This window comes from Pygocentrus nattereri, chromosome 9 (assembly GCF_015220715.1).
Source record: "Pygocentrus nattereri isolate fPygNat1 chromosome 9, fPygNat1.pri, whole genome shotgun sequence".
Lineage (NCBI taxonomy): Eukaryota > Metazoa > Chordata > Actinopteri > Characiformes > Serrasalmidae > Pygocentrus > Pygocentrus nattereri.
Window position 1 is genome coordinate 14,855,963 of NC_051219.1, and position 24,180 is coordinate 14,880,142.

General features: G+C 39.4%; 1 protein-coding gene across 1 annotated transcript; it reads right to left on the reverse strand.

Annotated features, from left to right (window-relative positions):
* Positions 1–10,582: 10,582 nt before the first annotated feature.
* Positions 10,583–21,284, reverse strand: hoxc1a (homeobox C1a). The gene is made up of 2 exons (XM_037541610.1): positions 20,538–21,284; positions 10,583–11,124 (listed from the first exon to the last, which is right to left on the reverse strand). Exons 1-2 carry the CDS (start codon positions 21,082–21,084, stop codon positions 10,772–10,774), a joined length of 900 nt encoding a protein of 299 aa, XP_037397507.1. The 5' UTR covers positions 21,085–21,284; the 3' UTR covers positions 10,583–10,771.
* Between the last annotated feature and the right edge of the window lie 2,896 nt (positions 21,285–24,180).

Consider the following 24,180-nt stretch of genomic DNA (forward strand, 5'->3'; position numbering starts at 1 on the left):
AAGACGTCCAAGTCGGAATGTGCTTGCGTGTGCTTGTGTACGGAGCTTTATTTACAGTAGCCTCCACTTGCACACATATTGAAGCAAAAAAGAAAGCAAACACAGTATATCATCCTCCAGCAAATTAGCCAAGGGCCACAAAAATGTGTCGAATCAGCCTAAAAAGAACCGGAAGATGCACAGTGTTCACACCGTGCCCCCAAAACGTTGTTTTGCACCAGCCAGCCAATGCCACTCTCCTTTTGTTAATTTAAGGTCGTATTCTTTTTTTTTTGTTTTTTTTGCTCTTCTTTTAATTCTGCTGCTTCGATTTGACCAGATAGGTTTCTGCAGACTCGGCAAAGCTCCACCTTATCTCGCAGTGTTTCCTTTACCTTCCCCCCATTATGCTTGTCTGCAACTTTCCAAAGGGCAACTCCAACCACAGAGGCGCACTGTGGAGGTCAGTGCTGTTCTCCCAGAATCCTCAGCTGAAGGCAATCTTTATTTATGCCTGTGATGTAGCACACCAAAGCCCACACATGTTGTTGGAGAGATATTTTCTGGCCCCATTAGAAAAAATTGGGAAAACTAAACTAAAAACTAAACCTTCAACCAGTTTCAGCCCTTTCATCAAATACTTTAAGACATATGTGTCTTAAGATAGAAGATATGTGTCCGAGCTCTCTCCTGCTGAAAAAAAAAACATAGCAGAGCAGCAAAAACATGCAATCCATGCTGGTCTAAGGTGGTTTATGCTGGTCACCCATCGTGGTCGTGCTGGTTGACCAGCGTGCCAACATCCAAAGCAGAACATATTGCTGCTGTCAGAGCAAAACCTTGTATCTCCAAAATGATAACTTCACAGGAGAAGGAAATAACACACTTTACTTTGAATGTAAGTCAATGGAACATGGACTTAAAAAAGGACATTTTTCCAAGTCATTTTGAGACGTTTCTTTTGGTCCACTCATCATGAAATTCACCTACAATATAAAGGACAACAGGCATTTTCACATTTTGTCAAAAACTGAAAATAGGTTTTGTTCTGACAGCAGGGATATGCTGGCTATGCTGGTGACCAGCCATGTCAAAATAGAACACCATAAGAATCATTAATAGTACAAATAGCTTGTGTCGTGCATTGTTATACATTATGTATTTTTGGACGTAGTTTTGGATGTAGCAACTGTTTGGTAGAGCAAGAGTGAAATGAATGGCAGGGTTCTGATCTTTAAACTAATACTAAGCAACATAGCTGTTTGAGGAGGGAAGGGAGGGAATAAGTCCTGGTCCATGCCCCCTCAGGAATGCTCATTTCTGCTGACTTTTTACATTGACTTATAATCTAAAGTTCAGTAGGTCTGTGCTACGCTAGTTCATAAAGCCAGCTAATTGAATGGATCACACAGCAGACAAAAGCTTTCAAATCAAAATATTGGTCTCACGTTCATTATTGCTGTTATTCTGTTCAACAGTAACTCATACATTGTAGAATAAAATACTAGAATGTATACAGTAGAAGATATTTCAAGATGTTATATCTTTTAATAGTCTTTTTGGGAACATGAAGTTATATAATAATTAATAATATATTGTAATTTTGTAGTAATAGGCATGTCTTGATCGGAGACTTGTTCACCACGCTTGAAATTCAAAGCACTCTGAATTGTAATTCTTTTTTTGAGGTTTTTCCAGCAGTCGTTTTAGAATCATCTACAGCTCAATTCATCATCCTGGACACATCTAACATTTCTTCATCCTCACAGCTTCCTACTAATTAGTTGAAATCTGCTGTTGCGGAGTTGCACAGTGGTATCATCATGACAGAACCATCATATATACTTATCTGCAGCAGATGTTATTTTACTGAAAGCATCCCAAACTTTTGAATTGTGATTCCAAATTTTTCAAGCTAGTGTAACTCCATTGGTGTAGCTACTTGGTGGGGGGGGGGTACCTTTTCAGGTTGGATCCTTCATAATATAATTTATTGTTTGAAAATCTTAAATAAGTAGTCTAACGTAAACAATTAGGTTAGTGTCAGATGCTAATGGGTGGACTGGCATGCCTTGAGAGCATAAACTAAAATGTGACAATAGCGAGTAACCAAGCCAAATATACTGCCTGTTCAGTCACTGAAAGTGATTTTCATTTGTTGCACCTGTAAGATCCCAAGTTATGCCACTAACTTGTCTGTGGTGTATTTGGAATTTACTCAATTCATATGTATCAGTTTTTTTCACACGAATAAAATATATCAACACAATTATTGTCCTTTGGCAAGAACTGTGTTTGTGTAATACATTTTATCTACATGCAACTCATTGATACGTTTAAAGCATGTAAATTCAAAGCCCAATTTCTTTAGTGTATTGTAGGAAGATTAAATGTCTTTTATTCTTTTCAAATTCCTCTCTTAGTCTCCCGCTCTCTGGTAGGTTTCTCTCTACAGGGTTGAATTATGCCCATAGGAGACTAGCAGCAGTGTGACCTGGCTTGTACGGTCTGTAGGTAGCAATAAACAAGCAGTTTGTGAATACCGCTGAAGGCATTAACGTGGCAGCATACAACACAGTTAAGAGGAGGCTAACACGGTAACAGTCTGACAAGGAAGAGGCGTAATTGTCTCCTCTGCTCTGCTGCCGTGTCTCGCTCTTGACTCTCAGCTTTTTGAGCTTCAGTCTCCTATCCTCCCTCCCTCCCTCAGTCCTCCCCTCCCACCAACCCTGAGCCCATTCCCGCCCCCCAGCCCCAGAAGTGCTGAGTGCTGCTGTTTGCTCTGCACACAGATTTTCGCTGAGGCTGTAAGCTGTCCCCAAACATCTGTTCTCAGGAGTCGTGTAAAGGAGAGGAGAAACAAGGGCTATGCGTGCACTCCCTGTTTCATGCGTGCCTACCTATACCACTTTTCGTGTGGGCCATTGACAATGAACAAATGGGAGGCCATTCTTCATTTTAGAGGCTTCCGTTTGAGCCGGGCGGAAAGCGATACGAAGTCAGTGCGTAGGTTAGAGAGAGAGAAGAGAGAGACATTATGCGATGAAGAGATATAGCCAGGAGAATATAGGAGGACAGGATGTCCTCTAGGATACAGCACCAATCAGCCATTTTGGGAAGCATCTGTTAAATTTAAGGAGCAGGAGTGAAACTTTCACTAGAGGTAGTTTATCTTCTCCACTCTTTTGCTTTTGCCTTATATTTCTGTCATTTTTTTCTATGGTGAGAAGTTCAGGTAAGAGCTGTTATTGTTTCTTAAGTAATACAGGCAGAGTTCAATCACAATCAATCACCTCAGCTTTACCCCTCAGTGCCACAGCTTGGAAACTTCTCTAACTCTTCGGCCCATCAACTTCAGTTCTGATGGGACCTAACCGCTCTTAACCCATAAGACATCTCATGTAGTGAATCACTACCATGACAGCATCCTAGTACTGCTGGATGGAGCTTTATTCAAGTACACAATTTATTTTTATTGTGTTCCTTTTAACTTGATTTTGGAAACTATTGACATTTCTGGTCTGAAAATAATAACAGTAATCATCTTAATGCGGATACATTGTGTTAAACCTGATAACTTTGAGAGATCAAGCTTGGGAACTTTTAAAAACAAGCAGGGATTGTGCAGTATTACCAACCCCATCCATGGCAATGTCATTGCATCTTTGTCCACACTGATAAACATACTGTTAAAACATGTGTAACACAGGGGAAATACACTGTAATGGTGTTTTTCTAGTCCTTTCAGCCACGCTGTCACGTCCTGCCAGGTTTATTTACATCCATCTATTTCCAACAGTAGCTACAGTAGTGGTCTGCTGCCCTTTTGGTAGTGCTGGAGGTGATGGTGCTCAGAGCTGCCATTCAAGTGGCTATGGTGTACATCTTCATTAAGTGGCAGGTTGGACGCAAAGATCCATCACTGAATAGATTTTTCACATATGAGCAAGTCAGACGTACAGAAACGGATAAGCACTGACAAGCTGAGCACTTTTTTGTAAAATTTTAAAATTAAATTAACAGTTTTTGGTAGCGTAGATGGAAATTTTGGAGGCTTAAATGTCTTATCTGACCTACACAATACACTGTCAGAAATAAAGATAATGTGCAGGAACATTTTTCCTTTCATCAAGGTACAAACAATGTAAATGTGCTCTCAAAGGTACAACAGTGGCTTTACGGCCCAGTTGTGTACCTTAAATAAGTTTTTCCAGGTGAAAAGTGCACATCTATTCATAACTTAATGTTTTAAATCAGAACAATAAAATAAAAAGCCTGGAGACAAGATGTGTGGAGTCAGTACAACTAAGAAAATATCATTTCAGTGGATTATGGTACAGTTATATTCCCTGACTAGATGTACAGAGATGTACCCTTGAAGGTACCACCCCAGTGACAAGAGAGGCACTGCCCCAGTGACAGTTTCATGCCTTTTTTATGAGATTGTAGGCCAAAACTGGAGTTCATTTTTTTGAAGATGTGGAGAGAATGGAATTTCTAACAGTCTGCTAGACCAACCAAACTGTCACAGTTAGATAAACAGCACTTAAAGCTTTCATCTTTGAGAACATCAAGCTCCACAAGTGTTTCTGCCCTTTCTTCCACTGTGAGAAGAAAACCCAACACTGAGTCTGAAAGGATGTGTAGCTGCCAATAAGGTGTTACCAAGAAAAAGAAATAGACAGAAAAGAAGGAAATTTGAAAATGTGAGAAAGAAGCTGCTGGTGTTCTCAGAACCACGGACTGACCACCCCAGAGTCCAGCATTGAATATATTTGTGAATTGTGAGTAAAAGAAAATGCACCAACTTCTAAGACAATTTTAGACGTGTGGAGAAATATCCCTGTAGATTTGAGTGCAAGTCCCCCAGAAAAGAGTGGAAGCTGTAATAAAGGCAAAATAAATATTTCGTTTTTCTGTTAAAGATACGTTTTCGGCTCGATGCTAAAAATGAATAACTTGTGCTTTGCTGTTGTGACTGGGAATAGAAATGAAGGGTGGTCTCTGACTTTTGCCCAGCACTGTAAAGGAAAAGACTTTGTGCTCTTTATTTAAAACAGTCCTATACAATAAGCAGTGTTTAAGTCTATGCTATAAAGCTTTCAGGGGAGTCTAAATGGGGGGACTGAGTGAATCACCAGCCACAAAGCTCTGCAGGAGAATAGCCTGATGCTAAATAAATCAGCCGGACAGCTCTTTTTCAAGTTAGTACAGATATTATTGACAGTGATCTGTCAGAAATAAACTGATTTCAGTTTGAATGTTAATGTGTTTACAAAAGTAGAACTTTTGTCCAGTAGTTTGCATGGCTTGTTGAGATGAGTCATTCTTCTTGCTGTATTGGTATGTATTGGATGCTGTTCAGTGAGTTAGATACTCTCTGTTTTACCATTAGGGATAAAATGGTACGAGGCATGTCAAATATGCATTTCAGATGTTTTCTGTTACATAAAATGATATTCCAGCGTTGCTTAAGTGAACTTCAGAGAGTTGATGTACAATCTGAACGACTGTTTTTAATAAGCATTAAAGTTGTCACTCTTCTTCTTCTTCTTCTTCCTCTTCTTCAATTTTAATAAAGTTTTGCCTCTTATTTCTCCTTGAACAGGCTGCTCGAACAGACAACCAGGCAATGTGTTGTATGCAAATGTCAGCGTCTCAAACTGTGATAGTTTTGGACGGAGAGCCATTTCTGCTCGCTCAGGCGCACGTGTTGCTGGGGCTGCTAATAAAGAGAAGCAGTGCATTAGCTCGGTCATCAGGGCGGGATTGCAGCGCGAGGTAATGGCGTCTGCTCTCAATTACTGAGCAAAGAGCAGCAGTGCGATGAAGATTATGCGCCATGCCATCGCCTTCTCTCCCACCCTCGACTCGCATCCCACTCCGCCACAATGAGCATTAAGCCTCGGCAAGTGCTTGTAACGCGGGCGCAGTGCGCGCCGAGATTGCCATCTACTTGTGTAGGTGAACGCTAATGAGCTCTTTGGGTAGGATGAGGGGGGGGGGGCTTGGGGGGGGGGGGGGGGGGGGGGGGGGATTTTTGGAACTCTTTAAACTGACACACGACAAGGAGACGCGCCGAAACATGATCTACAAGTACCATTTGCGCGGGCCTGCGTCAGCCGTTAGCTCTGAGCTGAACACACACGGAGGGAGGCCGAGGGGAGCAGGACGCCGCGGAGGACGAGCTCGTCTGATCATTTAAGAAAGCTCGACGATTTAGTCTCACACTCCGGATGAACGGCAAACTCAACAGAAACTTGTTTAGTTATTTAAAACTTCGGCTAAAATGGTCATAAAGTAGGAAAAAATATGTTTGATATTTCCGTTTCTGACGCAGCCGCCTTAAAAGTTGCGCTTCAGAAAGTTCTGAACAACTAAATCTTCGACTGTAAGCAAAAATGAATGTAAGCCGGCTTGAAAGAACATGATAATGACACGCCTAGAAATATGGCTACAATAACGATATCTATTATTATTATTATTATTATTATAAATTATACTAATAATAATAATAATAATAATATTTATATTATTATTTATAACAGTGTGATAACACTCTGTGTTATTTCAGTTTGGAGACTCAGGTGCCTTATAACTTCAGAAAGTTATGAACATGTAAAACGTCTGTTATGAGCTAAAATGAATCGAAGCGGATATGACGGAACTTGATAAAAGCGTACAAATACTGCTACGATAGCAAAACGATGTGTTATTATTATCTTATTATCATCAAATATGTAATAACAACAATGACACTGTTATTATTAATTTATAACAATGACAATACTCTATATAATAGTGTAATAGTAAGTAATCTGACAATATCAAAATGATAATAGGTGGGATTATTTCTTCTTCTTTCTATTATTACACTACAAAAAAAATGGGTTGACTTCAAATGTGAAAACGTTATTTAACGGGGGCCGTCAAAGCTTGAATTTCCAGCCGTTCCTGTTCTGTTGACCTACTGCATCCCGGTGAGTAACTTTTTAGCAGGGTATTACAGTGTGCAGTGTTTTATCATCAGTATTTTGTCATGCAAATCTATCGTTTAATAGAAGGTTTAATAGGACTTTAATCACATCAACTATTTCTGAGGCCATTCTAATAGAGTGGAAACGTCCTCCAAGGACACAGAGAGCGCAGCCCAGATTAATAATGGAGCCTTCTGTCAGTGAGGCACTGACCGGGTCACTGCTGTCCCGAGGCAAAGCAGAGGTCAAGAGGTGAAAGGTGAACTGTGGAGTAAGTGCATACATTAGCAAGCAGAGGCAGGCGAGCACGTTCAAACGTATGACGCTATACAGCTTATATACCTCAGTACATCTTATATGCCCCAAAGCTTATATACCTTAATATAGCCTGATTACCTTAATATAACATGTATACCTCAATACAACATCTACACCTCAACACAGTCTATATACCTCAGCATAGCCTATATACCTCAATACAGCATATATACCTCAATGTAATCTCAATCCAGTATACATACCTCAAAACATTTTGTGTATGACAGTACAGTCTCTTTACCTCAGTACAGCCTGTAGACCTCAGTCCAGTCTATATACTTAAATACAGCCTGTAAACCTCAATAAAGCGTAAACAAAGACAGCGTATATACCTCAATATACTGCAATACAGCATTTTTAACTCAGCCCAGTATATATACCTCAGAACACTCTATATACCTCTAAAAACTCAGCATATATACCTCAGTATAATGCACATGCTTCAGTATAGACTGTATACCTCAATATAAAGTATTTAACAGTGCTCAAAAACAGCTCCATTATGCTTTTCATTTTTTCTTGATAAACTCCAGATAAAGCAGGGACTGGTTTCCCTCTCAAAACATCTCACAGTCTAAATGTTTAATTAGTGTTTTATCTCACAATTCCTGACTGTAAACATTAATGCAGTCATTTTGCTTGCTTAATAAAACGCAGTGCGTTTATGAGGCACGGGCTGTTACAATATCCTCATTTGACAAATAGCTTTACCCTCTTGAAATCAACTCCCACCACAAATCTGAAACGCAGATAATTAACTTTACTAAAAAAAAAAGATTATAGGTTCATTTAAGGAGACAGAAACACGGAAAGCGATTTTTTCCCGCCACCCGGATCACATCAGCGTTGTTTTAAGCTGCGAATAGTAAATTATCTTAGCTCTGTATAGTTATTGTGAGAGATTTTCTCTGAAGTGCCCATTTTCCTGCAGTATTATCCTCTTTTACTGCCCGAGCTGACAGCATTCAGCCCATCAAACCAAATCAATTCAAAGTCAATATACTTAACCCACCTGTCAATAGATCTATTAGCCATAAATCATCATAAGCCTCGTGTACCCATGAGATAATTCCAGAAAGGATTCCAGATCGTATGTGGAAAACCGTGTAATATTAAGCAACATTTACAAGCAAAATGAAATAAACCAGGTCTTTATACGAATTAGATGAACATTTTTGGGATGATAGTGTTTGAATGTGAGAAACTCGTGTTAAGGCTGTATACAGAGTGAAGTAGCTCTGCAGGGCCGTGACAGTCAGCGCAGCAGGTCTGAGCAGTCTCTGCTCTTGTTGCGGAGGACGGAGGTGAACGGCTGAGTTTCCTCTCTCACTTCATTCTTCTTCTAACACTCTTCATCTCCGTTCATGGGCTTTGATGTCATCAGAATGAAGAGTTGGTATCGGAGCAGGTTCAACCCGTGGCACTCGGCTGAACCCGTTCTGGCCATAAATAGCTGGAAATCCGCGGCTAAGTGGAGGCACTTAACACGGTGACAGCGTTTGGCCATTAGTTAGAAAGACGAGGAGCACCGATCATGTTGCAGCGCTTTTTATTCGCAGATAAAAGCACCGGCAGCGCGAACGTGACACACACAACATACAGGAAGCTACCTGCCGCGCGCGCCACTGTCTGTGCGTGTTTGTTTTCATGCACTTTCAGGACAAACCCGGTAACATACGGTACCGAGGGCAACTGCAGAGGCCAAAGAGGCTATACCATTTTTCTGAAATTGTGATAAGTGCATTTGAGTCAAAACTACGTGTTTCATTTAGAGAAAGTGAAAGGAATAAATAAATTAACTAGTTTTTAATTAAATCTTCAATTAACAATCAATGCTTGTTACCACATTAAGTATTTTTTTTTAGGTTGATCTGATGAGCTATTTTTCATTTTATATATATGTGTATATATATTTGTGTGTGTATATATATAAAACATAAAATATATATACTTAAAATATATATATATATATAGTAACTTTATATATGTATACATACGTTTATTTAGACGTTTACTCATATGATCCAAATTTAACTACCATTTATTATTTTTTTAATATTAAAAGTACTGTGTAATTAATATTATTTAATATGTCACTATATATATATATATATATATATATATATATATATATATATATATATATATATATATATATGTTTATCTTGGCCATAAATGCGAATTTGCTTGTTAAACAAAACATCATGTGTCATTATGGAACTAAAGTATATACAGTAAAAAAAATCGACAAGAATTTCTCATAACAGAGAGGTAGTTGATGTCTCGTGAGCGGGTCTAAAGGTTTTGGTCCAGACTTTCTCTCAGCCATTTAATGAAGTATTACTTGATGAAGTATTGATTAGCCAAAGCAGGTGTTGGATGGTAACTAGAAGTAGTGCTGGGCTACTGGGTTTGGAAATGGTTAAAGGAGCAGACTGACATACATCAAATCACTGTTCGTTATATTAACATTAAGCGTGTTTATTGTGATAGTTGTTTTTTTCTAAGCAAATATATTTTTCTTCAGTGCTCAGAACTGCTATGTGTAACACAGAGCGACCGCATTATTATATATAATACTTATAGAATATATATAAATACAAATGTCTCTGTGTGTGTGTGTGTGTGTGTGTGGTGGTCTCGATGTGGTCATAAGTAAAGTCTGGATCTCCTTAGAGAATCCTGATGTATATAATTCTATTATATAATCCGTTTTAAAGCCCGTATGTTGCAGTTTCATGTAGCAGTCCTTCATTTTTAGAGCTGTCTGTGGAGATATGGGGGACAAGGTGAAGAATGAGACCTGCAGATAACTTCAGGTGTTTGACCCGGATCGCTCAGAACACGCTTATAAATATTAAGAGTTATGAGAGAACAGCAGAGTTTCGAGGGTCTTTCTATTAGGGTCTATTGCAGTTAACCCCAGTGACTCTGGGGCGCCTGTATTTCGTGTTTGGGCTCGAGCATGATTTTAAAAGCTTGAAGCGCCTCGATTGCCACAGTTATTAAAGCCTGATTTAATATTTCCCCATGAAGACCACAGTGAAGGTCAGTCTGGTGAAAAGCAGCAGCAGTACGTGGTGTGAAGGCGAATCAGTAACGACAAATAACGAGGGATAATGAGTAAACAAACGTGTTTATGATAGAATTGCGCGCGATTTGATTTAAGTAATAATAACGCGCGTGTATGAGTTTTAGAAAATTTATATTCAATAAAAACACCGTTTTTTTTACTTCAACAGGTGAGCACGGACACCAGCCGAGCCTTTTCAGACGACTTATTTAAACAAGTCGTACAATTCCCATTACCGAGAGAAATTTCAGAAATAAATAAATAAGTAAATAAATAAATAAATAAATGCGTGACTTTTCTCTTTGACTGTCTTCGCGATTCTTCTTATATGATCTTTGTATTAAAATCATTGCTTTTGTTTTTGTTTTTTTGTTTGTTTGTTTGTTTGTTTTTTTAATTTCCTAGTTCCAGCCGTTAACTCTTCCTAATTGTTCTCTGGGGATGTACACGGCTCTGCTCCTCTGTCCGGGACGTCCTGAGCGCACTCGTGTCCCCGTCCCAGCCCTTGCCTCTGAAGTTTCTTCTGCTTCATGCGCCTGTTCTGGAACCAGATCTTCACCTGGGTTTCGCTGAGCCGCAGCGAGCTCGCGATCTCCACCCGCCTCGCGCGCGTCAGGTACCTGCTGAAGTGGAACTCCTTCTCCAGCTCCGTCAGCTGCTTGGTGCTGAAGTTGGTCCGTGGAGCTCCGGCCTGTCCCGTAAAAGCAACCTCACTCCTGCCTTGTCCGCTGATCACCTGTCCGATGGGATCCTGACCACAGGCCGGTGATGTTCTGGCTGTGGACAACACAAAACAGTATTAGAAAATTTGAGTATTGCCACCTTCGATTCCCCAAAGAACCTTTCAGTGTATGGTTCTTTAAAACAAAGAACCTCCTGATAATGTTGAGCTTCTACCAATGAAAGCCGAAGATTCCATTCAGGAATCCAGGGCGAGTGTATTTAGGCTCACTGTGACGATTACCCTCAATTATAATTAATTACATTATTATTATTATTTTGCTATCAGAATTTAGCTCGTCTACAAAACAATTAGGAGTTGGCTCACCCTGAACATATGGCACCGAAATGTAATTTGAATTAAAACAGTTTGCGGTCTCCCTAATTGAAGATTATAAGCGTCAAAACGCCTTCTGGTGGCTATCAAACATATTTCCCAAATTATGAGGCATACAGTTGTGGTTGTAAAGAAAACGCAACATTTGATTTTGCAAATAACAGTTTGCAGATGTTTTGCTGAACAGCATTGATTCCTTAACCTAAAACTTCTGTGTGATGACAACGAGCCTTTTCTAAACAACTGGGCACTAAGTACAGTTCCATTTGGACACATCTGTCATAGGAAGGTTTCCTCCCTTTCATTATTTCTCATGTTGTGGAATAATAGGGAAAATAATGGATAATGGAATTATGCAGAGGCAAAAAAGGGAAAAAGTTGAACAACAACAACAACAAAAGTTAAATAAACACATCTTCCATTTTTAATTCTTTTATAGACCCCCCCACCCCCCCACCCAATTGGCTTTGATAATATTTTGAACACTTTTACTGATTCTCTCCAGCTACTTTACTGGGGGGGCACCTGACATTAATTTCCAATAGGACTGGAAGATACACACAGGTGTTTTAGGTGTTGGCTAAAACCACTGGGGGGGCATTTAAAATAAAACAAAAATAAACTCACGCACCCATATATACTTTTTCATTCATGACCATTGAAGGTGTTCATTTTTCAGTGTCAAGAAATCTATTAAAAATAATCCTCCTCCCTTTTAACAGGAAATTCCACAGATTTTTCTAATGTTCCATAAAATTTAGTGTTTGAGATGTAAACAAAGTCATTCAGAGTGGTTTGTTGTGAAATGCTTCATTAGCAACTAAGACTTACCAACTAAGACTTCTCTGCAGTGGAGGTGATGGGAACCAGGGGTTGCCATGTCTACAACACCAATATAGCCATTTTACCACCAGTAAACCACTTATATTTAAAAAACAACAACATTTAGGTAAAGTTAATGATGGTAAAATAGTGGTTTATATATATATATATATATATATAATTTTGCACCATATATTTTCCCACCATGAATGGATTAAAAACAAACTGATTAAAATACATTTCAGACCAAAACTTTATCACAAAACTACTGTAAAAGACAATGCCTCAGACATCAGCCATTGTATTCATAACGATTTCATGCAATAACTTTCTGTGAGGGAGCTTTTAGAGGTGGATGTCTGGTTCCTATCACCACTGTAGTGAACAATACTGACTGAAGTTTCTCTAGAACAGAGCATTTCACACCAAACCACAATGACTTTGTTTACCTCTTAACCTTTTATTTATGTAGGGTTTTTGAAAAGGTTCCCCTTTAATACAGCTTGTACTCTTTTCAGACTTGTTTCAGTTTTCAAAGAAAATTGCAGGGCCATTTTCCCACACCTACAAAGTTCAGTGTTAGAAGTTGGTTGTGTTTGCTGCTTCTCACCATCCAACTACTCCACATTCAGTGATGTAGCTGGACTCTGGGGTGGTCATTCTATTCTGAGAAAGTAACCAGCTTTCACGGATTTATTTGCATCTTTTCCTCTTTCATCTTCCCAGAAAGGGCTTTATTGGCAGCTGCACATTGTTTCAGACTCACAGCTCTGAGCTGTCCTCTCACAGTGGAAGGATGGACAGAAACACCTGTGAAGTAGGGAGTGGAGCTTGATTTTCTCCTCTCTCTCAAAGATGAATGCCTTCCATGCTGTCCACCTATTGTCCATTGTCTTTTCTCTTCCTTCTGTAAGTCCATTAGCTTATATCTGATCTCCTCCATAATATCTCTATAACATCTTAATAGTTTATTTAACGGCTGCTTTGACAGGAAATAACATAAACAACAAAGGATGGTCTCAGACCTTTGCACACTGTGTATATGTATTTAATTTCCATTTTCTATTTTTTATATTTGAAATATAAAATTTTTTACCTATAATTTCATAGGTATCAAGCCAGTTTAATTCACATTTAACCATAAACGTAAAATGGTCCATTAATATAAACTACTATACATAAACTAGTAGTGTATCAGTGACTTATGTCCTTTTGTATTTAGTTGCCTTTTCAGTGTTAAAATTAATGTAGGATTTGCTCTCTTTATGGAAGAAATGACAAATTAAATAATGTATTTTTAAAGGTTTTAATCAACTTTAGTCAACTTCCTATTTTATTACACCTCTACATGGAGGGAATTATTCATTTGTTAGTACATTCAAAACATTTGGCAGACATTCTTATCCAGAGCATCTTGCAATTTTACATGGGTAGGTGAAGGTAGTCTTGCCCAGTGACTCTCACAGGTATCAGTGCAGGGTGCTTAGCCTGGCAGGTGTTTGATCCCTGGTCTACAGCATAGAAGGCAAAGGTGTTATCCACTACACTATACCAACCACAGTTAGTAGCTCATCAAACATGGTAAAATACAGTCAAATATATTTACTCCCCATAATAGTAATGGTATTATTTCTTTGCTAGCTAGGTTGACAGAGAGCAACCTGAGGTGAAATATTGCAAAAAATATCCTTTGCAGCATTTACATCCTATATCTGAAAAAGTGTCTATTAATAGATTTGGGGGACCAAAATATGGGTCTTCTGGGATACGTTATTGTTAAGAAAAGATTTTCTTGTCATGATCACTTAGTACTCAGAAGGAGAAGTGGCTAAGAATATGTGTGTGTGTGTGTGTGTGTGTGAGATCACTTAGTATATTCAAGAATATTTTAGGGGTACAATGCATTTGCAATTCTATGCAGGGATCAGCTAAAACCATTCAATGTATTTAAAAGGCCTTCTAGTGTGTTTGAAGCCTGTTTTGTGTGTACAGTGGCAGTGAAGGTCCTTTTCACGTATGGACAATTTGTGGTCCTGTATGAGCTGAAGAGTGGACTGCCACGTTGCTCTTGAAACTCCCCCATGGATGACTGCGGTACAGGGGTGGGCAGAGGGGGCAGTTGGGAGGTAGAGTCACCGTCCATCACTGTGTGTCAGAAAGACCTTCCATGGACACTGCTGTGCAGGGAACTACTGGCTGCTATGAATGTGGCAATGAGATGAAACAAAGCTTCCTCATTTCGAAGTTGAAGGACTTTGTGCTTCAAAGATCAAGATCTTTGATGCAGAGCACAGAAAGAGGCCAAACGCTCTTAAGATAAGGATGAAAATAGAGGTTCTTTTAAGTGATGGAATAGTCCACTTTTGTTTCCATAAAGATGATTGGTTCAAAGAACCATTTGGAAACAAAGTTAACAAAGAAAGTTATTCAGAGAGGTTTTGACATGGTTTGAAATCGTGTATTATAGACTAATTTACTAACTCTGATTTTTTCAATTACAGGCATTTATTTACAATCCTAAATGACCACTATGTCTATACATCTTCTCTGTTTTTACATGTAACATTGGTAAAATAGTGGTAAATTTGTAAAATAATGATCTTTCCTTTGGGAAATTTCCATTTCATGCAACAGCTTTACTTGAGGTAGCTTTCAGAGGTGTTAAAGGTCTGCAGACATCTGGTTCCTATCATCACCACTGTGACCAAATATGACTCAGTAAGTTTCTCTAGAACTAAACATTTCACATTCAAACCATTGTGAAAGACTTTGTTTATCTTAAACTTTGAAGAAGAATTATTTTCAGATTTATGGAATTCCACCAAACACTATGATTTCAGAATGAGCCAAGCCCTGCAATGTGGTTAAGCTAGAATTACACTGCTTTATTTACAGCAATTGCTTGATTTATAGTAAATTAGGAATCATTTTATGAGACCACAGGAGAAATGTTTGAGAAGACAGAGCTGCTCCTGCATGTTTCAAGTTCACTGTACACACAACATATAATGATGAATCCAAAAATGGCTTTTTCTTGCAAATGTGGTTTGGCTGTGGGTGTGTTTCTCTCATTAGACTCACAGGAACTCTCACATTCCTTCGCAGCACACATTCTGCAGGGTGGAGATGCATGAGGGAAGCTCCCCTGGAGCCACACAGGCATGCAAACATAAGGCCGATTTCAGCTCTTGGCTGGGGCTCTGTCAGAAACTGTTACAGTCTCTGTAAATTTGGAACCACCTGCTAAATATGTGTGAATGAAGCTTAGTAGCCTGACATATTTTAAAGGGCAATTCTATTCATTTAAATAAAAAAAAATGCTAAAAATGCTAACAAAGCCATTCAGAGTGGTTTGATGTGAAATGCTCTGTTTTAGAGAAAGTACTGACTCAGGATTGTTTACAGGAGTGGTGATAGATACCAGATGTCTGAAGCATTTAATGCCTCTATAAGCTACATCACAGAAAGCTGTTACATGATATGGTTATGAAAACATTAACTTGTACTTTAGAAATAAAGCTATAAAATAAATAAAAAACAAACTATTTTCACTATTTTACTGTTGTCAACTTTACTTATAAAAGCTATAAATGTCTAGGTTGACTGGTCATTTTGGATGCAATTAAAACGGCTTTATTTGTGTCATGGACATTGTGACCCCTGGTTTGCACCACCGCAAAGAAATCCAAGCCTATACATTTTTCTGCAATGAACCATTTCACATCAGGACACTCTGAATGACTGTTTACACCTCAAAGACTGATTTTTTAAAATTAAAACAAAAATTTGGTGGAATTCCCCTGCAATTGAACAGTTCAGCCAGAGAAGCTAATTTTGCACACAAATAATGAAAATGAAAAGCTACCAAGACGCATTATATAAATGATATGATGCTCATTGGTACTAGCTACCATTCATGTTTGCAAAGACTATTCGATTTTTTTTCCTTTTTCTGCAAATAAGATACAGAGTTTCCATAAGAACAAGACAACATATGATGGCCACAGCTAACACTAGTTTATCCTAGTTATTATCCTAGTGAGTCGTTTCCTAATGTTCTTTCTCGCAACAATATGACTGGCGGAACTCCAGCAAGACTGGAAAAGCCATTGTGAGGTTCAGGCATTCACTTTGTTTCTGCTTTCATTAGCAATATTGATCAAGATATGGCTTAACTGGCAGCTGATGGCTGAGCAGAATGTCATTTAACCTCAACCACCTTCAGCATTCAGGCAACCTGTACAGCGACAATGTGTGCACTCCTGTGCACGCTTGTCTCATCTTTGGAGGTATCTGCAGATAGCACTGGAGTGAAGTATGGTGTGTCTATGACAGCTCTTTGGCACTATTTGAAGACCCCTTCTCATTTCACTCGCAAAAACAACTCAAATCCAACAGACTGAATAAAAAAGATGGATGAGCAGAAGTGGTTATAAGGTCACCTCTAATATTCAGGGACATTCTAACTCATAGTGCATTCACTGGGAAATATAAAGTAATTAAGGAATTTCCTTCTAAAAGGCAAAAAAAAAAAACTACATGAACACTGATAAATGAGGTCTTGGATAATAGAATTGGCAGTAGCCAAAAGGCATAAAGGAATCAAACTAAATATTTGAGGAATGAGTTGGAGAAGGCCACTTGGAGAAGGCCAGCCAGCCAGGGGGATGACGAGGCCCGCTAAAGCCTGAGTGAGAGGAGAAGAAAAGGGGGAGAGATCGATACAGATCGCCTCAGTCATCTGGGCATCCAGCCCACAGTAATTCAGGTGCTGTCAGGGCATAATTGAAGAATGACGCAGTGGGAATACGTACGAAATGCTGGGAGATCCAGTTACGCAGAGTCGGTGCAAGCTTTTATGCATGTTTAGAAGAGAATAGGAGATGGCCAACGTTGCCTAGCAAGATAAATAACCCGAAGCATGCCTGGGATTTGTTATTGATCATCAGTGTCGCAATTTATTTTTCAATGAGTGGTATCATAAAAGGTGATTGGGTGTACATGCTCGTTCTGTAATCATGGTTTCATTTTTGTACTGAGCTCTTAAGAATGCATATTGTAGCAAAATAGCCAATGGGAATCAGAAAAAAGGCACTGGGCAGATACGTTCTTGTTTTATCAAGGTACAAACAGTGTAAATGCACTCTCAGAATTACTTTAATAGTCTTAATAGTGTGTTTTAAAAGTATTACCTTTCCTAGAGAAGGGGTCAGATTTCTACCTTTGCCTAATCTCGAAAGGAAAATAAAGCAAAAAGCCTGGAGTCAGGATGTGGTGCGTGGAGTCAATGCAGCTGCAATAGAATTTGGTAAAATTACGTTTCCTAACGAAAACTATTGAAAACGTACCCAGTTATGTCAGGGGTGCCACCCCAGTAACAATTTAGTACCATTTTTCTTAGAGTGTACCACGTGATGTGCAGATGAACTGCATGATGAGGCCAACGAGGCACCTCTGAGGCAGTGTGGGTGGCCATTTTTTCTTGAAATGGAGACAAATATTATCTGCCCTAGGCTTGAGACAAGTTGTAACAGTGTTGCAAAACTGATACATGCTGTTGTAATGTTTTGTTGATTTAGTTAAATAAAAAATTTATGTGGATACAAGAACAAATCCCACACAAGTGTGGAAGGCTTTTTACTCAAGAAAAGGTCCATTTCATATATATATATATATATATATATATATGCATTTATGTATATGCTTTGTGTGTGTGTGTGCGTGTGCGTGTGCGTGTGCGTGTGCGTGTGTGTGTGTGTGTGTGTGTGTGTGTATGTATTTATTTATACCTCTATGAGCCTATGGGCCTACGTGCTAGCCGATATATTGACTATACCTGTACTTGTGTACTTGTGTCATACTAACAGTTAACAAAGGTTTACAATTTCTATGCAATGCAGGCGTAAGATGTAAACAGTCATAAACAGTCATCCAGAGTGGTTTGATGTGGAGTTATTTATTTTGCTGAAGCTTATGGTTCTTTACTGTGGTAGAGATAGCAATGTCTACAATATACAATAGAAAAGCCATTTTATTTACTATCCAAAAACCTGTGAACCTACATGTCTTCAGAGTTTTTGTATGTATTACGAAGTTTAATAATGTTAAAATATATGGTTTATTAGGGGACTGCTTTGCCCTACACTGCATGTTCTTTTCTGCCATAAATAGATGTAAACAGTATATTTTAGATGTTAAACAATGTCTCGCTGGGCATCAGGCAACTCATATTTGTGACCATTACATGTAATAACTTTCTATGAGGTTTTGGATGCATTAAACTCTTCAGACATCTGGTTCCTGTCACCACCACTCTGAGCAATTCAGACTTGGTAAGTTTCTCAAGAATGGTACGTTTCATATTAAACCCCTCTGAATGACTTTGCTTACATCGTACACTTTGTATAGTGAACAATTGTTGATAAATTGGTGGAATTCCCCTCAAGTTATGTCACGTGCTGGGTGCCTCAGGCCTATAAAATACATGCAAACTGAACAAATAGGTGATAAATACGTCTAGGTCTAAGTATAAATACGTATAAGTCTAATTTTGATTAACATTTATAATGCCTGGTTAACATTTATAATACTGCTTATTTTGCATGTCCCTGTCTTTTGAAGAGAGCGGAACAGAATGAAACAGTATTATTGGAATATTCGGGTGTGTTAGACATTAATTTAGCAGTATAGAACTGGTGCTCATGAAGCAGTATTGCCCAGCACTATGTCCTTACATTTTTCACCCTGGTAACTTGGTGTTGACAGACATGCATAATTGCTGTAATCAAACTTGTGACCAGACATAAACAATGTTCCCTGGCTCTTCCTTCTGAAGGACACATTATTTCCCAGAGCAGCTAAAGACATATCTGCGATTCTCAACACTTCTGCGGTTTCCAAGAGTTTTGGTGGATGTGCACCAAAATGACAAGCAGCAGATGCTCCTGTACGCTAAACAAATCACGGGCCCCTGGCCTTGCCCCCCATCCCAGCCTATGGGATTTCATAAACTGTCCGATTCTCCTGACCACAGCTGTCTTACGCTCTCAGTGGCCTTTACTCTGATGGATATGCCTCTGAGTTATTTTACATCATCAGAGTGGCCTGCAAAGACACTGAGTAGAACGGACACCACATGTGTGGTATACTGCTGATTTTAAAAGAGACGACATCTCAAATACAAATTATTTTGCTTTTACGGTTATTACAGGCTTTTGTGATTTATGATCAGAGAGACAAACGATCCTCAGGTTAAAACAGCAAATGTACAAAGCTTTGGATATAATAGAGGTCAGGTGTCACTAAATGTGACATTTTATTGGAGGATGTGGGACACTTAAAACTAGAATCGCAGCACGGAAGGCCCTATTCAACATTTCTCCACATAAAGATTAGGCCTGGATTTTGCTTGACATGTTTGAAAGATGCTATGCAATAATAATATGCCATTATTCCAAACACATAATTGATCATAATCATTGTTCTGCATTAAGCACTGGGATTAAGAAACTTCCTCTGGACTTTGTTTGACTCTAAATAGACAGGGAGCTAGGGGGAGCTGGACTCCCTTAAATAGATTCAGAAGTCTGCACAGTTCTAGAGGGCTATGCTATGAATGTGGTCATGTAAAAGCAAGGGGAATTCTCCCTGATGGTATTCCATTGCTTCTTTGCTGACCCACACGCGCAGGTTATAGATCACCAACGCTTGCAGTTTTTAAATATTTCTTACCTTCTTAAACTTCCCCATAAAGAATTTCATCGCTCAGTTTTCTTGATGAGTAGCCTAATCTGTAAAAGTGAAGTCTCAGCTGCTTGCCAAGTCTGCAGACCAAGAGGTTGGCCTTAAGTAGACTGCCACTCACCACTTTCTCTGCTTCTGCTAGCAGCATTGGACGCACAGTTCACTGTATGGTTTAATCTTCAAATGGCAAAGCTGACATTTGTGTGAAACCAGTCCATATTGCATATACATCTATGTAGGTAGTGTTGATGCATTTAATTCCAGATAAGCTATTATATGAGTAGTCATTGCTATTCTTATTATAAACTGGTCAATTTTAAATGCAGTTGCAGGTGTTTGGGGAAATAATATGAAAGGTTTTTTTAACTGTTTTAAATTTAAATAATCAAATAATGGGGAATCTGGTGTAACTGAATTAAACACGTCACGAAACCTATAACTGCGTTCTTATACCAGTGCTAACTGCAAAACGCTGAAATAGTAGCTCCATAAAAGAGGAAGGCGCTGAAATCTTGAATTCATCACCAATAAAACAAAAAAGAAAAGTTCCAAGAACTTCCCAACTCACCCACACGAGGCTGCCTTCGATTCACCCTCATCCACTCGAAAGTTTTCCCACTTTGGATGTTCTCGTGGAACTTGTGAGGAAGCGCGCGCCCGGTGTCCTCAATAAACGCGAGATGATTCCTCGGGTCATCGTTTGGACGGACGCGAGCGAGCGACTGCACCAGTCCAAGCTCAAGGGACGGACTTCTGAAAGTGTTTGAAGAGGGGCAGCGCTCCACTCCGGAGAGACCCTGTTCACCAGTGCACGCGAAGGAGGGGACTTGAGGTTGACCGGGGCAGTAGAAGACTTCGGCTTCGTTCTGGAGGAAGGGGGGTGAGCTCGAGCCCGCGCAGCCGGGGTCCCGAGAGCGTTTGGAGCTGCTGTCCGAAAGAGACGGAAAGCGGTGGTGGTGGTCAAAGTCCTCGAGGAACCGCCCTTCCAGCCTGAAGCGGAGTTCAGCACTAGCCCTTTGGTCCAGGTCTCCACGCCTGGCCTCGCGGGCACAGTTGCCTTTCGGGAAGTGTGCTCCCGTTTGTCCGGCACTCGCAAACTCTTGATAAGAATTCATGGCAGCATCCCCCTCCTGGAAGCCTATGTGCGGCCAAAGCCTTGAACCCGTAGTAGCCCCATCTACAGATGACCACTTAGGCTGCGCTTAGGGATCCCGGACCGTGGACAGACATGCCTCGAAGAGACCAGAAACATTCGATCTGTGATGGATGGGGGATGACGTGCCCTCTAACTGTGGGCCAATAGCCGGACATCTCCTTCATCTGAGTGAGCTTTTATTAACCAAAGGCAGCAGGTTTCGGACCACTCCTGTGGCACGGGAATAGGGTGGGGGGTTAACGAGTAGCTGGACTTTCCAAAACTTTCTAAACTTTATTTTTCTTTCTTCAAAACTAACCATCCTGGAACTTTTAACTAGTTGTAAAAAAAAAGAAATACACCAGAAGAATGGTCGTGTCGATTAATGCTTAATTGCATAATATTAGTGTTGAATTAATAATAATAATAATCATCATAATAATCATACTAATGCACTGCTTTAATCTACATGACCCATTAAGATAATATAATGCTGTAGGACATCGTAAATTATATATAGTCTTACATTAGATACATTTTAATATGTTTTAAAGAATGTATTTAATTTTGACATTATATATTAATTCAATATGACTTTTATTGCTCAATTGATAAATATTAAATATATTTATTTGTCCTTTGGCCGTTTTAGGCCTCGTTGCCACAGTTTACAAATAAACCTGGACATTTTTGTTGGTCAGCTCTGAGGCTTTGAGCCTTGCTGACGTCAAATGAATTGAGCCCAGGGATTAAGGTCTTCAGCGCGGGTCAATAGCTCATGAAAGAGCAATGAGCAGTCAGAGATGTGGCGTTTATTTCCAACCTTATTTAAAATAGGCCGTTTGTTTGTTTGTGTGTTTCTACGTTTTTTCACGATCTTGTTTATTTACAGTTCTTTACTGTTCCCTTATTTACTATTCATCTTGATTCAAACAAAGCTGTTACATGTTGCTCCACTGCAGCAGTCATAACCCGGTTACGCGTGATGTCACGTTAGATCACATCACTAACACATAACGGGAGACGCAAAATCACATTTTCAAGTCATTTTTATTTTCCTCTCCGGAATATCAGCAAAGAAGGCGCGCAGTCATTCACAGTAAAACACTGTTGGTTTATACATGTAGTTATAACAATGAAATAACGCAGTGGCTTTTTAATAAACATGATGTGGCATCATGACAAACCGAGTCAGAAGGTCGATACGAGTTTAACCTTCTGGTCGAGTCCCTCCGCCGTGACGTCATCGCAAAATGATTCAAAATCATCATCACCGATTTACTCACTAATCCCCCAAAACGAAGCTAATTAAGGTTTTAGCCGCAGATATAGGGAGGCTTTGATTAGGACGCTTCTCTCTCTCTCTCTCTCTCTCTCTCTCTCCCTCCCTCCCTCTCTCTCTCTCCCTCATGAAATTGAAAATGCTATTACCCTAAAATGTGAGACCCAGTTCCAGTTCTGTGAGCTCAGAGCGGCTCCTGTGTTTGCGCTAAGCGGGGAGGGAGCCACATCCACACAGCTGCTGCGCTCAGGTCATCCACCGGCCAAATGATAATTAGCAGCTGCCGCCCATGTTAGCGAGAACAGCTCTGTGCTCCTGCATCTTCTCCACGAACAGAAAAGGTAGACCTGTGAAAAGCCAAATAGCTCCTCGTCCAGTAATGTAAAAAAATGTTTCTATATTTTTAGATGGTTCTTCGTGGGTTCTTTAGTCAAGGCATTGGTTCTAGATAAAACTATGAACACTCGAAAACGTGTATGCTTCAATGGTTCTTTGCGTGGTGAAATGGTTCTTCAGATGATGGAGAATGTGTTTTATACAGTTCTGCGAACAACCTTGGTTCTATGTTGCACCAAAAAGGGTTGAGCTATTGTTACGACATCAAGCTTGTGCAACCATTCTCAAAAACGTTCTATAGAGAACCCAAAACCCACTCTCCAACTCTCCATCAATCTGAAGAACGATTTCAAAGAACCAGTTTAGCAAGAAATGGTTCTACGTGGTTCAAAATAGAATCATGCCCTTTACTAATATATATATATATATATATATATATATATATATATATATATATATATATATATATATATATATATATATATATATACAGTGTTAAGAAACACGAAATGGCCCCAGTTAAAGTTTAGTTCGCACGTTGTTACAAAGATACAAAGACCCTGTAAACAGAGGTGTTCTGTAGAAGCCCTCACTGCTTTAAAGGGAATTCCAGTGGAAAGAAGCTCATTCAAACGCAGCGGTAGATCTTTATGAAGGCCTACTCTGGAGCGGGAAATGTGAAGGTGCTCTCTGATTTTAGAGAACACCTCCTCCAGATTTCGCTGATCACCGATAGACGGCCCCAGAGACCCCGCTGAACCTCCGCGCGGAGAGGGGCGAGCTCTGAGAAACATCTCCGCGATACTTTTTCACACGTTTTTATTAGACGTTGATGCGTTTATTTTCATCAGCGCTAAACTGTTTAGTCTGTTCCTCTGGAGCCCGCTGTCTTATAGTGTTGTATGAACATATGTCCAAATATTTAAGGAAAAGATCCAACCCTTTTCATCATGGAAAGACACTCCTGTCATACTGTCATACTAATACTATACTAGTATTAGACATATTAGCTGGCATGAATAGAACCGAGTTTCAGATTATAAATCCCACATCCTTTCCTTCTCTCTCTCTCTCTCTCTCTCTCTCTCTCTCTCTCTCTCTCATGTATATATATTCAATACCAGAATGTATGGCAGTAGTAAGATTATATATAAAGCTCTTCATCTGAAGAGTGAACATTTACTTGTTTAAAAAAAAATCTATTTCCATAAATGACCATTTCCAAAGCTCTCCTCTAGAAAGTCCAGTACTCACAGTTTAAAATCAACCCTTCATTGAATTAAATGAGTGCTGCTGGTGGAATTGAATAAATCTATGTTATCCATGGCTTGAGAAGCTGGGAACCAAACCATGCGTATATACACCACTGCGTATCTGCTGTATATATACAGTTGTGTGCGAAAGCTTGGACACTGCAGGCCAAACAACATGTTTTGTTGATTTTCTAAGTGAAATTAG